The 16,635-nt window shown below is 36.9% G+C and overlaps 1 protein-coding gene across 1 annotated transcript in view; it reads left to right on the top strand.

The window, feature by feature from the left end:
- The window catches only part of LOC118192471 (chymotrypsinogen B-like), a 68,724-nt gene that overhangs the window by 35,231 nt on the left and 16,858 nt on the right, over positions 1 to 16,635 (top strand). Inside the window, exon 4 of the mRNA XM_085810285.1 lies at positions 10,359 to 10,489. Within this exon, the coding sequence (XP_085666411.1) occupies positions 10,359 to 10,489 (131 nt within the window). The remainder of the gene's footprint in view (positions 1 to 10,358; positions 10,490 to 16,635) is intronic.

The raw sequence follows: 16,635 nt of genomic DNA, 5'->3' as shown, positions 1-16,635 counted from the left end.
GCTATGCAATGTCTGTTGGATTTGCAGGATTATGGGAGATGTGTGATGATGATTCTTTAATGCCTGCAGCACTGACATGCTGTCTGTGCAGATTTCTGTTCGTGCAAGTTGTATGTCATGTGCGTACTGTATTGCCGCTTCAATTGCTATGGCCTCCGCCTGGAAGATACTATTGTGAGCTGCAAGATGACCTTTCCATTGACTGTGAAGTGTACCATGCTCATAATAAGCATAAGCACAACCCACTCCGTTATCATGTTTGGAGCCATCTGTGTAGAATTGCGAGGCGACTGGTACATCCTCTATTCGCGGCGTAGATCTCTTTGCTATTTTGACGTGTATGCCCGAGTTTTTATGTGCTGGGTGCACGTGCTGTGTGCTGCCTGGTGTTTCGTACTGCAGCGTGCTGAAGACTGTGGTGTCGAGTGCAGCATTCTCCTTTAATCTTATTACCCGCTCATATATTGCTTCTAACTTGGCCCTGATGTGAAGGGGTGTGAGCCCGGTAAGCACAAGTGCTGCATTTGTCGCGGTTGTTCTATATGCCTTGCTAATGTTGAGAGCAAAAGGTCTTTGAATTGCTGACAGGGCTTTTATTTTACGGCTGCTCATTGGTAGTGCCCAAATAGCTGAGGCATAGAGTACAATCCTTTCTGCAACCGTCAAGTAGAGCAGTTTTTGAATGTAAGGGTTCTGCCCCCAGTTTTGTCCCCGAAACTGCCTGGCTTTCTTTGCAATGTTAGCTGTTCTGACTTTGACTTCTTGTAGATGTGGTAGCCAGGTCAAGCCTTGGTCCCACGTGACTCCAAGGTATTTCAACGTTTTGGTGGTTTTCAAGTTTCTGCCCATTAGCTTAATACAAGGTCGTCTCGTGGGGTTTGTACCTGGACGCGGTATGACCATGGCCGTAGATTTCTGGGCTGAGATAACGAGTTTCAGCTTTTGGCACGTGTCATAGAATTTGGAGCAAGTGGCGGAGCCGTTCCTCTCCAGTTCGTCTCGCGTACGGCCAGTAACTAGTAGTGCCGCATCATCGGCATACGCCACTACTTTGGTGTGGTCAGGCCAATTGAGTTGCAGTAGCGCATTGAACGTAATTATCCAAAGCAGGGGCCCCGCGCAAGAGCCTTGTGGGCAACCCCTCTCCTGCTTCTTTGTATAGACACCACTATTGTTTGCGATTATAAGACTTCTTGAGTCCAGATAATCATTGAAGATGTTATATAGATTCCTGGGGCACTTTGCCTCCCTGAGGGCCTGTTTGATTGCAGGCCACCAGAGGGAAGACTAATTATACAGTAAGACCCCGCTTAACCATGGAGGTAGGAAGTAAGATGGAGTCGCCCTAAACAAGTTTCTCCGTACCCTGCTCTGAAGCACCGGCGATCCCTACGTGGTGACCAAAACATTGGGTCATTTACCATTGAGTTCTATGGGATTTGACGCGTTCGGGTGTAAATATTTTGTAATTACGTCGAAAATATACATATAAATGTATATATTTTCTTTTTCTACAATACTTCAGAGTCCTAAGTATGTGAAAACAACATATGTTTAAACAACATTTCATTCTGAACGGAATTAAATGCTATACTTTTCACAGGACAGTTTTCTCAGAATGGTTTAATTTGAATGAAATATTTTCACAAGTTTTCGTTAATTACATTAGAAAAAAAATTAAGGTAATTCGATTTTATTCGGTTAAGGTACAAAAATTAAGATCAAAGTTTATTGTATTATTAATATTAAAATTATGCATTATTTCTTTTCTATTTATAGAGCTTCTTCCTAAAATACTTTCTTAAATATGACATGATTTTTTGGCTTCTGAGGCATCTTTTAAATCGAAAAATGTAAGTCAATTTATAATTAATGCTCTATTCGGTTCATTTTAAATTAGAGAATTATTAGGAATTAGGGAAATACTTTAAATAAGTATTTCGCTAATTCCTAATAATTAAATAGGTATTAAATAGTATTTGACTTTCTCTGAACATTTCTGAAAGGGAATAAAATAAGTTTTTTTTTTTTTTAAGTATTATTTAAAGCTTGTAACTGAGTTATTATAAAATGTAAAGGGAATAATTCTCTTAATTATACTTATCAGATTTTTTTTTTTTTACCCTTCATTTCAACAATACATATTGCAAAACTCTTTATTACGTTCTTAAGTGCGCATCTCATAGCATTTGCTTTACAATACCTTTTAACAGATTGCTTTCCAATACGAATAATTCTTGCTTAAACAGTTTTATAACGTATTTGTCAACAGGATTTCAATTTATGTTTACAATTCAATATTAAGGTTATTATATAACATTTATAATCATTATAAATTAGATACATTTAATCATTAGATTTCTTCACAGTACTTTCACAGTTGTTTATAAGTGAATAAATTCTTCATTTCAAATACATTTATAAATAATTTAATGAATATTTAAGTATTTTGTCAAAGGCAAATACATGCTTTTTGCAAGCACATGCATAAATACCCATACATATTTCCTATTTATCATTTCCGGTATGTGCAAATCTTTAATTTTTGCGCATTCACTATATTTTTCGTGTAAAGTAATTTACACTAATTTAGCATACACCCGAAAGTTTTACATAAAAATATATATGAATATAATTTGAATGAAAATTATAAGTATTATTTTTAATACCCACTCAAAGGTCAGTGTTTCTTCAAAATTCCTCCACGATGGCATCTCTCTCTTTAGGCAGATAGCTCTTGCATGCGTTACTCTATTTAATAAAAACTTAATCTGACCTATGTGCCTAATTACAAATATTTTAACATACATAATTTTATATTTACATTTAGCCATCAAGTTTCAAACTTTTCAAATCTTCTACAAAATAAATTTTGGCAGATCTCTTTTAGCAATTTTCTTAAAATCTATATTTTTGTAGTGCAACAGCTTAGAACTTTATAAAACAAATTCATAATCAAAATCGCTGTTGTTAGTTATCGAAAAATAACCAAGATGTGATTTTTGCGTAAATGTCAGCAAACTATACAAATTGCTATTATCCATCACACTATGAAGGTTTCTTTCATGCGAGTGTGTCCCTTTTTCGATTTCTATGGAACTGTCCTGTGTCGAAATACTATCAGAATCTTGTCAAGCGAGCTTCTGAATGTAAACAAAGAACACCCCGTCTGGTGACCCAAGCTTCAAAGCAGTGCTTCACTTCTAGCGCGGAATGGCCCCTCCTCCCTTTCCTACCTCCATGCGCTTAACGCGGGGGATACGTTCCATCGAAGTAGAACGTAATGCGAAACAGCGCTAAGCGAGGTATCTTAACATGTAAATAATGGGGTTAGGGGAAGATGGCTAGGAAATTGGTTAGGTATTAAATTTAAAAAGTATGTTTTTTTAATAAAAATAAAATCAAACATTTATTTCTTACAAAAATAAAAACAATATAAACGCATATACTTTTAAAAACAAATAAAATTCTCAGTCAGATCATTCAGTCTATTCTGGGTTTCCAATTTTCTGCCTTTTTGTCAAGAAGGCATTATGATAGATTGGCTTAATGGCATATTGCGATCAATTTCGTCGTCAATCCATATAGATGGTCGTTTTCCCATTTCCTCTATAATGCTATTTCTAGAACGGGTAATTCTAGTTGCAGAGCTGGACGTAGTTGCGGTTGCCGATGACGGTATTTTTTTTCCTTTATTCTTAAGAAAGAATTGTCCTTATTGTTGAAGTTGCCAAAATCAATGCAGCGCTAATTTGAGATTGACGTTCACCGGAATCTAAATCTTCTAATCACTTGCATTTGAGTTTCCAGCGAAATGCCTTTTTCTGGTTGCTTTCTTTTCTTGTGTTTTACTCGTATTATCAGCCATGATAAAAACTAAAGATCATACATAATATTTGTCACTGTATACACTTAATCTTTATAGTATTATATATCAAATTTAAACTTACAATAATGTCAACAAATGTTGCTTCAAATGATTAAAATGCAAGAAACACAACTACACTGTTTCGGATATGTTATTTGGAAACCTAGCGCTGCGCACAATTTTCGGAGAATCCCCGGGTTGAAATAAAAGAGCGCTAAACCGAAACAGCGTTAAGCGGGGTCTTACTGTATATCCCCGTGGTTGAGTACAGATCCTAGCCAGTACATCCCAGGAATTCTCCTGAGTCAACCCAGGCGGGGGGGGGGCGCTGCGTATCAGGAAAAAGAGCATCATTTTTCTGTTAGACGTGCTCGAAGTGAGGTCAGTGAGTCGCGTGTAAGTCCGCCGTCACTATGGTGGCTAAGAATGAGAAACAGGGTGCTGTGGTGCGTTTTTTGACTGCAGACGGAGTGTAAGCACATGGGGAAAATTCCTTGTCGTGATTGGATTTGGCTTCCGATGACATCAGTTCTTCGATGTCGAAGACTTCCGATGACATCAAGGAGCGCCTTGACTTTGCTTGGGCTCCATAGTGCACTTCTTACAACACTGTAGTGTGGTGAATTTAATATAAAAAATGTAGCGACTTTTTTCCCTGGAGAGAAAAGGTATTATTTCTTCACGTGCTAGCTCCGTAAATATGTATTAATTAAATGCAGAGATTTTTAATAAATGTATTCTTAATTTAAAATCCTTCATGTTAAAGGTGTTGTGATGAATATTTCATGTTCATTACATACCATTCTCTGCAGATGCAATCTCCGAAAGCATGAGACAAGTCAGTTTTCGGAAATAGCGAAAACGATGTTGGGAAACACAGACACCTTAGGGCTAAAATCAGAGACGTTCTTATACATATCAATAGACTCGGACTGGATATTTGTCATATCTAATGCTTATGCATCTCCATATATTACTAAAATATATTTATTTAATTTTTTAAATTTAATGTTGCAACAATTTCATTTTTCTACGCACTGCTGATGGACGGGAGCTCCAAAGACTTGATTATTACACCTTCCGCCTTAGAAAGGATATTTGTTCATGCATTAGACTTTTGGAAGCATCAGTTGTTGAACTTTTCAAGGACAATCTTTTCTCAGTATGATTTGCGTACACTATTAATACCAGAAATCAATGATCTCACAAAGTCCTCTCAAGGGGTTGATAATAAAAAAAGAGGGGCGGGAGATCCTTGCACCATCTCCCGGAGTGTTGTCCTTCAAAATTGGGGTGGAAAGTTTAACAGTTATCTAGGTTCAGCAATACCTCAATTACCCGTGGTACTACGGAGGTCTACTTTAGCTTCTACCTGTACCAGTCCAAATGTCTTCTGTGTATAGGGAATACAGTATATCTGGTGAGGGTGGGTTTGAATGGAAGCAACATCGAGAAAGTCAGGTGTCATTGAAAGACAGCAGTCGGCCAAGATAGGCCTTATTATGTCATTACCTCTTCTGTCATTGCTGGGATGGATGCTGTCGTCTGAGAAAACCGGCGGCAGACGGTGGAACGTATTCATGTTGGGCATTAGTCATGGTACCGTTCGCGCCATCATGACAGAACGTCTGAAGGTCCGGAAAAGTTGTGCACAGTAGGCTCCCCACAGCCTGACAGAGTGGCAGAAATTGAACAGAATGATGGTATCACTGCAGCACCTGGAACGGTATCAAAACGAAGAATATCGCCTTCTATGGTACCATCATTCTGAGCGGGAGAGCAAGCGTGAGAGCCAACAATGGAAGAACACGGGTTCACCCCCACCGAAAAAGCCAAAACCGTGCACGCCGACTCTGGGAAAGTCATGCGGAAATTTTTCTTTGACTGCAAACCCCGCTGCTTATTGACCTTTTGGAACACGACGTAACGACTAACGCATAGCGGTGCATGGAAACATTGCAAAGATTGAAGAGCTTCATGAAGTCCAAACGCCCAGAAATGTTGACGGACGGAATGATTCTGTTACAGGATAATGCCCTCCCACATATTGCCATGGTTTTAAGACGATGTCCAGATCTTTTCCCTTGCAATTTCCATATTTTTGGAGTCCCTAAGAAAGATATTCCTGGCTATTGATTTGCTTCGGACGAAGATGTGTGCGCCTGGACACAATCAGTACTTAGCACGCAACCGAAGACAGTTTTCTATCATTGCATTAACCGTCTTGCCTCACAAGGGGGTAAGTGTATTAACAGGCACGGCGACTATTTTTGAAATAAAAGCCAGTTTAATTACTTTTTTTTCCCATCTGTCTCGTTTTCACTTGACTGCCCCTTACAGTTTAAAACATAAAAAAGAGTTACATTATGTACTATGGGTAGCGTTGCCACCTCTTGGCTGTCAAAATCCGGGAGAAGAAAAAAAAAATTTTTTTTTTAGTCGCAACTGAAAAAAACTCCGCCTTCTTAATCTCATTTAACAGTATTTTTTGAACTGCAGGAGCAAGCACACTCTCGCAAATACTTATGCATTTTGTTCTACCACAAGAAATCTTTTTTGACAAAGAAGAATCTGGAAATAGAGTGCTGTACAATTTGTTTGTGCAATCCTGGCTATTAAAACTATGTGTGTGTGTGTGTGTGTGATTATGGCAAAGCCTCGAGGGCTATCTGCCTAAGGGAGGGATGCCTTCGTGGAGGACTTTCTAAGGGAAACTGGCTCGTATGGGAAACTGGCTTCATGGGGAAAACCACGAAAACACCCATGCAGCCAGCCCGTTCGCGGGATTCGAACCTCGGACCGAACTACCAGTGTTCAGCGACTTTACCGCTCGGCCGCTGGTGGGCCTATTAAAACTATGATGGTGCTTTTTAATCCAATGATAGACTGAAGTAATTTCAATTGCTGATATAATTGTCCTGTTCTTCTTCAGAAAAAAGTTCGAAGCCGATTGCGGAGAATCTGTATTCAATATTAACAGTAGGCGTTCCTTACTTTAGGAATGTACAGTTAAAGCTCTAACATCCTCGTACTTAATATTAACCGTTTTCTGACGTACTTTACATCGTTCTCCGTTAAAGTTGTCTCTCTTCATAAACCAATCAAATTGAGTTAACCACTTCTCTAGAAACGACGTCGAATATTTTGTCTCTCTCTCTCTCTCTTTTTTTTTTTTTTTAGTGGTACTTGTAAACCTGCAGAATCAGAATCTTTTTTTTTTTCCACTAGACATTATTATGAAAGCATTTAAATAACTTCAAAATACGCACTTGTTTGTGGATAGCTGCAGACTAAATGAAAGAATGGACTGAAAGTGAGAAAGTGAGGAAGATGAGGGCGCATGAGCACTACACGCCAGCATGAAACTACTACTCATCCCGTAAGGCGCTTACTTACCGCAGATCACTGCTGCATGAGAACATGTATTCTCATGACGTTCTTCGGCTGCTGTGAGCGATCGTGTGATTTTCGATGCTCTCAACCATTTCGTCCGTGCTCATTGTATCGTTATTTTCGAGAAACTTGATATTCCGGGAGAGTAATATTTATTTTAAATTCCTTCCGGGCTCCGGGAGATTTTAATTTTTAGGGCTCAATTCCGGGAGAGGGGAACCCTAACTATGGGGTTTACTGAAAAGTCTAGCGACTGTTTCTGCTTCTTTCCCGGCATTAAACATGAGAACCTTCTGACGGCTTTTGTGAAGGTCATATACATCCATGTGTCTTAAGTTTCAATTTGTCAATTAGGGTGTTAAGTATTTGGTCGCAGCGAGTGAAAGTATGCGATATATTTTCTCGTGATTGAAGTTATTTTGTAAAAATATTACAAAGATGTTATAGAATTTTGAGTTAAAATTAAGAAAAACAACAGTAAAGCAATTGAAATTTTAGAATGCATAGTGTGAATCGAGGCTTTTCAGAAACGGTTATATGGGAATGATCGACAAGGTCGCACATCAATGATCGACGAGGGTAAGTCATTCACAGCGATTACGGATACAAAAATTGTCCATGGAAGGATGGTCAGTAAAAAAATGACTATGATGCAAACGTCTTGAAAATTCATTTGCATATAGACATGAGGAAGAAATGTCGATACAGAATTTCACTCATGCGGGCTTTCTTTTGAAAAAGAAAAAAGCAGTTTTAGATAGCAAAGAAGCATAAGAAAATGTTAAACATTTTATTCAAAATTATTAAAAAATGTTAGATTTATGAAAAACAAAATGTCTAATTCAAATGTTATTAACAATTTAATCTATATTGTTAATAGTGTTGTAGAGTCATTAAGATTTTTTAGAGGCAGAAAAGATGAAAAATTAGCAAACGCCTTCGCCGGGAATCGAACCACGGACCTCTGAAATACCGGCTCAGTGTGCAGAACCACTACACCATGAAGTCTCGCTAGGGAAGTGGGAGAAATACCTTATGGTGTTACGAAATGTCCAGGCGCGGTAAGAAATTTTCCCCGCAAAGCAGTTTAAGGGTTGCCATAAAATGGCAAGGGAAAGCAGAGTTGCCACATTTGGCGAGAAATCGCCCATTTGCCGACAAAATTGGCGATATACTATGGACGGATGGAGAACCTTCTGGAACGAATTCTTACCGGTTTAGCCCAGAATGTTCTCGAACACCAGTCAAAAGCTATATAAACCCTGCTGGTTCCGCAGTCAGTTAGTGTTTCTCGTCTAGCGAGTCAGTCCCTGCGGAGTGGATCGAGTTGACAGTCGGGCAGCGAGTGCCGAGTGGGTCGTCGAGTGCATCGCAAGAGTCTCGTAGTATATCGCAGTTAGTGCATCGTCGAGAGAGCGTGTTGAGCTCCGAGAACGACTGAGCCGAAGAGTCGGGAGCTGTGCTCGTGTGTCGTTGGGTTGTAGCGTGGAGAGTCTCGAGAGTACGTGAAGCTCCGAGAACGACCGAGCAGAGTCGGGAGCTTTGCAGTGAAGCTGTCTCCACCGTTATTGCCTGACAGTGTCACTGATTGTTCCAGAGTGTTTAGAGTAGATCTTCGACGAATGTAAAAAGTGTTATTGGAGCTGTCCTGATTAATACTGGCTAAATAAAGTGTGTTTCGATACTTCCCCAAGTGTCGCAGTTATTCACTCCAAATCTACGAACCCCGTACGAACGTGAAGGAAGAAAATAACGTAACAATTGGTGTCAGAAGAAAAACGCAACAATACAGTTCGTGTAGCCTTTCATGGAAATTAGCAGTTGAGATTGACAAATGCTATTTAGCTAGCTATTTCTAAATAAAATTGTGCGGAAATGTATTATTTTTAAATAATTTGATTAATCATTTGACTTTTTCAAAATCTTTGTTTGTCACTATATATTTTCCCTCCAAATTCTGGTAGTTTGATTTATTGTACTATTATTGACCATGACCTTTCTTCAAATGTTTGACTGCTAGTTAGTTTTGAAATAAAAGTCTTCAAAAGTGTTCTATTTTGTTAAGATTGTAGCTTTAGAAGTTTAAATAATATGCTCCAGTTTCTTTAGTATGAGTGTTAATTTAAGGTATTTAAAAAAATTACGTTATTTTTCTGTTTCATTATTATTGCTAGTGACAATAGTTTCATCAGTATACCCGTTAATAAAATAAAAAAGTTACAGAAGTGGGGAATTTGTTGATGAAGTTATATTCATTAATAAAGAGTAAGAAATTACAAATGGTCGTAGAATAGTTAGTATCCATTGAAATACCATTAATTTGTAGGTAAATTTGTAGCTGAAGTATGGTGTATATTTGTAATATATTTGTGAACGAGTGTGCACTTAATTTAGGTGGTCCAGTTTTCTAATTCAATAATTAAGTCAGGATAAAAAGTGTAAAGCTGAATGAAACTACTGCAAATTTCGTTTAGAAGTAACGTACAAAATAAGTTTTCGAAAACATAAAAATAAATACTTACGAAAGAATTTTTGAAAATAGTTTTAATTAATTTCTGGTTATTGTTGATAATCCATCTGTTATGAATCGTTTTATTCGTGGCCCACCAGCGGCCGAGCGGTAAAGTCGCTGAACACTGGTAGTTCGGTTCGAGGTTCGAATCCCGCGAACGGGCTGGCTGCATGGGTGTTTTCGGGGCTTTCCCCATGTGTAACGTGTATACGAGCCAGTTTCCCTTAGAAAGTACTTCACGAAGGCATCCCTCCCCTTAGGCAGATAGCCCTAGTGTGCTTTGCCATAATTAAATACACCACACAAACGTTTTATTCGTGTAATTTTTAACGATAAGAAAAGTGTTTTTGAGAATGATGGTAAAATTATATATTGATTTTTTGAGTTTATTTTAACTCCATTTGCAATGAATCTCAGTCAGATGGGATTTTCATGAAATTTTGCTGATACATAAATAGTAGAAAAGTTATTCATTTGAGACTTGTTGGAAATTAAATTTTTTTAAAAAAAAGCTTTGATTTTTTTTTAATTAAGAGATTTTCTTGTGGATTCTTTTTCATTCGATGTAAATTAACTATTTTACAGCAGATACGTTTGATCTGGAAGAAGAGGACGACCATCCTTTAAGCAATATGACCTGTGGTTTATCGGCAGTTTCACCTGGTACTCGAATTATTGGCGGAAGGACAGCTATTAAAGGCAGTTGGCCTTGGCAGGTAATCTTTCAAAATATTTTTTATTTTAATTTTTACTCTATCCCTCTTCTTTCTTAAATGATTTTGATTGAAATTTCTACCATTTGTTTATTTATTTGTTATTATCTGTCACAGATGCGCCATTTGTCCATGAAAAACCGCAAGTTAGCGATTAGAACACGTGAGAATGCAAATCACTTGCAAAAGTATGCGCATTCCGTAAATCGTTTTCTTACAGATCGCTAATTTGTGATTTTAGAAGCCTGAATTCGACCCTAAGACATGAAGATATCGTTTTAAAATGTTTTAACCCTTTCTAAAATGAAACTGTTTGTTTGGTTATGCAAATCCACAATGGCTTGTAATTGGCTTACGACAGGAAGAAGCAAATGATTTACGCAATTAATCTAAACAATTTGGTGGAACTGAAAGATGCGATACACCGACATGTCCGTAACATTCCTCCTGATATGCTAAGAGCTGCTGTTGAGAATGCAGTAATACGATTTAACTTGCTTTCGGAAAATGGTGGACGCCATATTGAACCTGCTTTGTAACACGTTTCAGAAACGATTAAACATATTTTAAACCGATGTCTTCATGTCTTATTTCTTATAACAATATTGCATGCAGCTGCATTTCCCCTCTGGTGGTGAGTTTCTGAACTTTTTTTTTTCCCTCGGAAGATAAATTCCCGTAATCTCCTCTCCACGATTACCAAGTTTGATAACATTTGTTCCAGTAGTTTTCCTTTTATGACCATTTCAAAGTGGACCATTTCAAAATGGTCATAAGGCTTTTGTGAAGGCGATTCGTTGTCGGAAGCTATCATTTGTGCTAAGAATCTGTACTTGGATCTTCTCCGAAAAACACCAGGTATTATTTACTAGTGTTATTTATTAGGAAAATTGATTTATATGTTGATATTTTTGGGTGCGGAACGGATTAACTTTCATTATTTTCAGTGGGAAAGTTTGTTTCTAGATACGAGAAATTCGCTATATGAGCTCAATGCTGGGGAACAAATTAAACTCGTATCTCGAACCTCCACTGTAATTGGATTCCTTAATGAATGTTTTTCGGATATTTGCAATCCACAAGCCTTTGTAATTTGGCGAACCAACCTTTTTCTGTGTCGAAGCCAATCTTTGTATTCACCTATCTCTACGCGTATGTGCTTCTATAACAGCAAAATAAAGTTCAGAATCCTATTAACTTCAGCATCAGAAAGTTGAAAGAATAGAACTTACTTTAATTGCACATTACCCTATGATTGTCCACTTTAACATTATTTCTTTGAAAATCCATAGCGGTTCGCTAGTCGACGTTCACTTAAAAAAAAAAAAAAAAAAAAAAAAAAAAAATAATAATAATAATTAAAAATAAATAAATAAAAACAGAGATATGAATTAAAAATTCGAAAAAACGATCATTTTCGCCCTCATTTTTCCGAGTGGCAACAGTCCCGCAAGCTGGAGACGAAAATCTGCTTTATTTCGAAAGTTGTTGCCACTACTCGCTTTCAAATCCTAGCGTTTTTTAATAAAAAATTTCTCAGTTTTAAGATGAAATAAAAATACCATTACCAAATATTAAACACATTATTCCCGATTCCAAAAATTCGTGGGAAGCCATTTCGACTATTCCTATCTTCGTAAGACCTTTAATTAGCCGAAATATTAACTAAAAACTCTTAAAGCGCTTATTTTTACACTCATTTTTCCGAGTGGCAACAGTGTCGCGCATTCGAGATAAAAATGCTTTATTTCGAAAATTGTTGCCACTGCTGTCTAGATAGTAGAGTTTGCTATTCAAATTGTAGACTTTGGTATTATAGGTGTAGAATTTTACGAATTCTATACCTATAAAGAAGAATGTCTGTTTGTGTGTTTGTTCGCTTTATTGATTTGTGATCAGTTATGATAGATGTTTTGTCACATTTGAATCAATTAAAATTGAATGCAGGTGAAGTATTGGATGGAACTTGAGCTTTTTCGACCAATTTATTAGAAAGACTAAAATCGTTAAAAACTGCGTGCCATTGTTGCTGATATAATAAGAGAGAACTAGTTTATTTTTCTATCCAATTTTTTTATGTGAGTTTCGTATCGGATCAGACTGAAAAATGTATGACTATGAATGGCATTTTTTGCATCGTTATTAGAGAAGGATTACAGCGGTACCATTCTCTCTGTTATTAGATGCATTACTCTCAGTCTAAATTAACTGGCATCGGGTACTTCAGCTAGTAATATTATAAATCTGGAGAATCTCGGATGGTAAACGTGGATTTAACCGAAGTATTTTTCGCCAATCAAAGCGATGTCGAATAAAATTTTCTGAATAATGCTATTAGGCGTTTCTAGATATCTGTTGCACCAAATTGGCAACCCTTATTTTGAACTGCCAACCAAAGTTGAAGAAAATCTGAAAAATGACATTTTTGTATCAAAAAATGAATTTGACGAGACTCGCTCTTTGAGGTAGATAGATCTAACTGAGATTGATAAATTCACGGCGAAAATGCTTAAAATTGTTTAGTAGGGCTGGAGAATCAGTTTGCATGAAAACAGAATTCGTCGCATGGTAAAATACCATAGGTTAGGCACAGTAACATGAATGTTCAAATGATTCTTTCCCCTTCCGTATGCAAGCAATTCCGTATTAAGAGTTCTTTTCCGTATTAGGAGGGGAATATTAAATTTGGATTATTCTGATATGATGCATTTTATCACAGATTTTAGACAAATGTACCTAAAATTATACTATCCACTAGAAATATGAAGGATTTAAAAATAATTTAAACCTTTTGGAAACGCCAAGTTAAAATGCTTATTTTTTATGATAAAATACATAATAATGCCAAATGTCCATATCTTTTACATTCCTTATGTGATTAAAGAAAAACAAAATTGAATGATTTATGTAATGCCAGCACCGGAAAATTTAGGTTGATATTTCTGTATAAAAGCTGCGAACATCGCACAAGCGTATATAACTAAATATTATCATCTAATTAAGAGATAAAAATTCTCCATGAAATAAAAAAATCAAAGCTATCTTTGAGGTCCTCAGAAGAAAAGACAGGAAAAAGCTTTATAAACCATTTTACTAAAACTGAATATTGATATGCTGAACAAAGAAATGATTGAAGAAACAGAAAAAGTGTATGGCAAGACTTAGCACTAGCGGCCGAGCGGTAAAGTCCCTGAACACTGGTAGGTCGGTCCCAGGTTCGAATCCCACGAACAGGCTGGCTGCATGGGCGTTTTTGTGGTTTCGAAGCTTTAATATGAGCCAGTTTCTTTTAGAAAGTCCTCCGTGAAGACATCCCTCCTTTTCCTGCGGTGCCTTAGCGTGGAACACGTAAATAATAATAATAATAATACTTAGCATTGCGTGGGGAATTCTAAACATATGCTACTAAGCTGCTTTAATTTTTTTTGCGGTTGAATTCTCCATAACGCAAGTGCGAAGAAAACGATGTTTAATAATGAAGCTAATCCACCAGCGGCCGAGCGGTTAAAGCCGTTGAACACTGGTAATTCGGTCTAGGGTTCGGGCGAACGGGCTGGCTGCATGGGCGTTTTCGTGGTTTTTCCCATGTGTAACGTGGATACGAGCCAGTTGCTTTGAAAAAGACCTCAACAGGGCGTCCTTCCCTTTTCGTGTAGTGCCTAAGGGAGAAGCGCATAATAAGTAAATAAATAATAAAGCTAATAAGACAAAAAAATGAGGATTAGCAGCAGTAAGTGCAACAGCAGATTGGTAGACCGCGAGCTCAGCGAGAGTGTAAAAAACTTAAGCTTTTTTGGGAGACGGTTTAATTCCAGAAAACTTTCAGGAACTTATTATTTAACCTTAGCAAACCATAGCAAGCTTTTTTGTGAGACAGTTTAATTCCAGAAAACTTTCAGGAACTTAATATTTGTTACTTTATTTGTCAAATAAAATAGGATCATTGTTATTTTTCTCGCCCTTTGTATCATCATGATTTCACCATTCCTTTAGATGGTATTTGCCAGAGGTATCTTTTAGTAGTTTGAGATGTTACACGACTCAGATAAAAGAAATTCCCCCGTCCCTGAAGCTGCGAAATTCCACTTTTAAAGGGTTGGGAGAGATTTCCTCCGATTTGATTTTCTGACCAACAATACTGGGCAACAGAGGATTTATGTTTTTGTTTTTATTCTAAAGAGGTTATCACATATGGCTACAGTCCCTGCTAGACGGGACTTTTCTGAGAAACCAGATTCTGGTAGCCCTGGTTTAAATGGCAACATTCCTAGAAAAAAGAGCCCCGCTGGAAGCGAAGTCCCGCCTAGCTACGGAAAAATGTTGCGGCTACGCGGATTTTTTCTTACCTTACCGAAAATGTCTCGGATCCCGAGTAGAGGCAACCAATCAGACGAAAGTTCTGCTTCTGAAGGATCACGTGAACCCAATTTGAGCAATAATCGATTACTGTTTGGCGTTCAAGTCTTTGTAGTAAGTGAAAATGGTAACCTAGCTACGTGTGTTTCCTGGAATTGTGCGGGTTCTGAGAATTGTCCCTTTCGACGTCAAGTCCCGCGTAGCCGAAACATAATGTGATTGGAAACTAACATATGCCTCACGATCTTTAGTACGAAATTTGAAGCTCTTAGTTTCAGAAATGTAAATTAAACCCCAATGGCAAGGAATCCTGCATGTAAACCATAAGTTCCGAAATGGGATCTCTAAGAAAGAAACTCAAATTTAATTGATACAAGAGAACTGCACTTCTGCAGCTGAAGCAGAAGATTCTATATTTAAACCTTTGAAACACTATAAACGATAGTAAGGATAAGGATAAGGAACGGGGGACGTGGGTACTATGCCTCTACCATACGGTTAAATAGTATAGCACCACGTCCATCATGATCTAGGGAGCCCTTAAGACAACACTAATGCAAATACGTGAGTACATAATTGGAAATGAATGATTGATTACAAACAATTGTGGTATACCTTGGCAGTAAAATTGTTGCATTTGTGTAAATAACAAGTTACGATACATTTAACATAGTACAATGTAAATACGAAGTCATATATGTTATCGCATAAGACTTCTAACAAGTGATATATCATTATACTTTATACATTACACAGCGCGAGGATAAACTCCTGAGGAGAAGTCAAACATATAACTATAGAGAGATTATAATACGATAAAAATACGGTACAGTATGATAAAAATCCAGTACAGGATCACAAAAATACAGTAGTTTACAGCAGATTACAGTAATGATGAATACAAAGGTATGGACTAATATGTTTGCGGTAAAATACATTGAAAATATTATGCCATTTAAAAATAGATGTGCATGTGACATGATACAGTTTAAACAGTTGTAGCATACCTTGGCAATAAAGAATTGTTGCATTTGTTGTAAATAGCAGATTACGATACATTTAACATAATACAATGTAAATACGAAGTCATATATGTTATTGCATAAGACTTCTAATAAGTGATATATGATTATACATAATACATGATACAGCACGAGGGTAAACTCCTGAAGAGAAGTCAAACATATAGTTGTAGAGAGATTATGGGTTGATAAAAGTGCAGTACAGTATGATAAAAATGCAGTATAGGATGATAAAAAACAGTAGTTTACAGCAGATTACAATAATGATGAGTACATAAGTATAGACTAATAAGTTTGCAGTAGTTTACATTGAAAATATTATGCCAGTTAAAGATAAATGTACTTATGACATGATACGGTTTAGAATAATTTAAATACATAGATGTTTAAATTCATAGACTAAAATAGATGTACATATGAAATAATACAGTTTAAAATGCACATTATAAATCCATTAATTAATGAATAAATAATGGATAGAAGCAATGCAAGGCGGTATATAAATACTGTGTTGAATATAATTGCATATGTATCGATGATATTTTGTTACAAAACATTTTAGACATTTGTATGAAATGTCTAACAAGTAATATTAATACAAATACAAATACAAATACATAACACTATATTTTTCTTCAGATGTTAAGGGCATTACACTGTTAAAAGCATAAAGCAAAGTAGACAAGTTTATAAGGTATTTCTCCCGCCTTCTTAGCATGGCTTCGTGGTGTAGTGGTCAGCAAGCACGGCGCGTATTCGAGAGGCCCGTCG

Source organism: Stegodyphus dumicola, chromosome 2 (genome assembly GCF_044657685.1).
Source record: "Stegodyphus dumicola isolate Sdum_Otavi_A_Nest chromosome 2, ASM4465768v1".
NCBI lineage: Eukaryota > Metazoa > Arthropoda > Arachnida > Araneae > Eresidae > Stegodyphus > Stegodyphus dumicola.
Note: the sequence above shows the minus strand (reverse complement) of the source record. Positions and strands in the feature narration are given on the sequence as shown.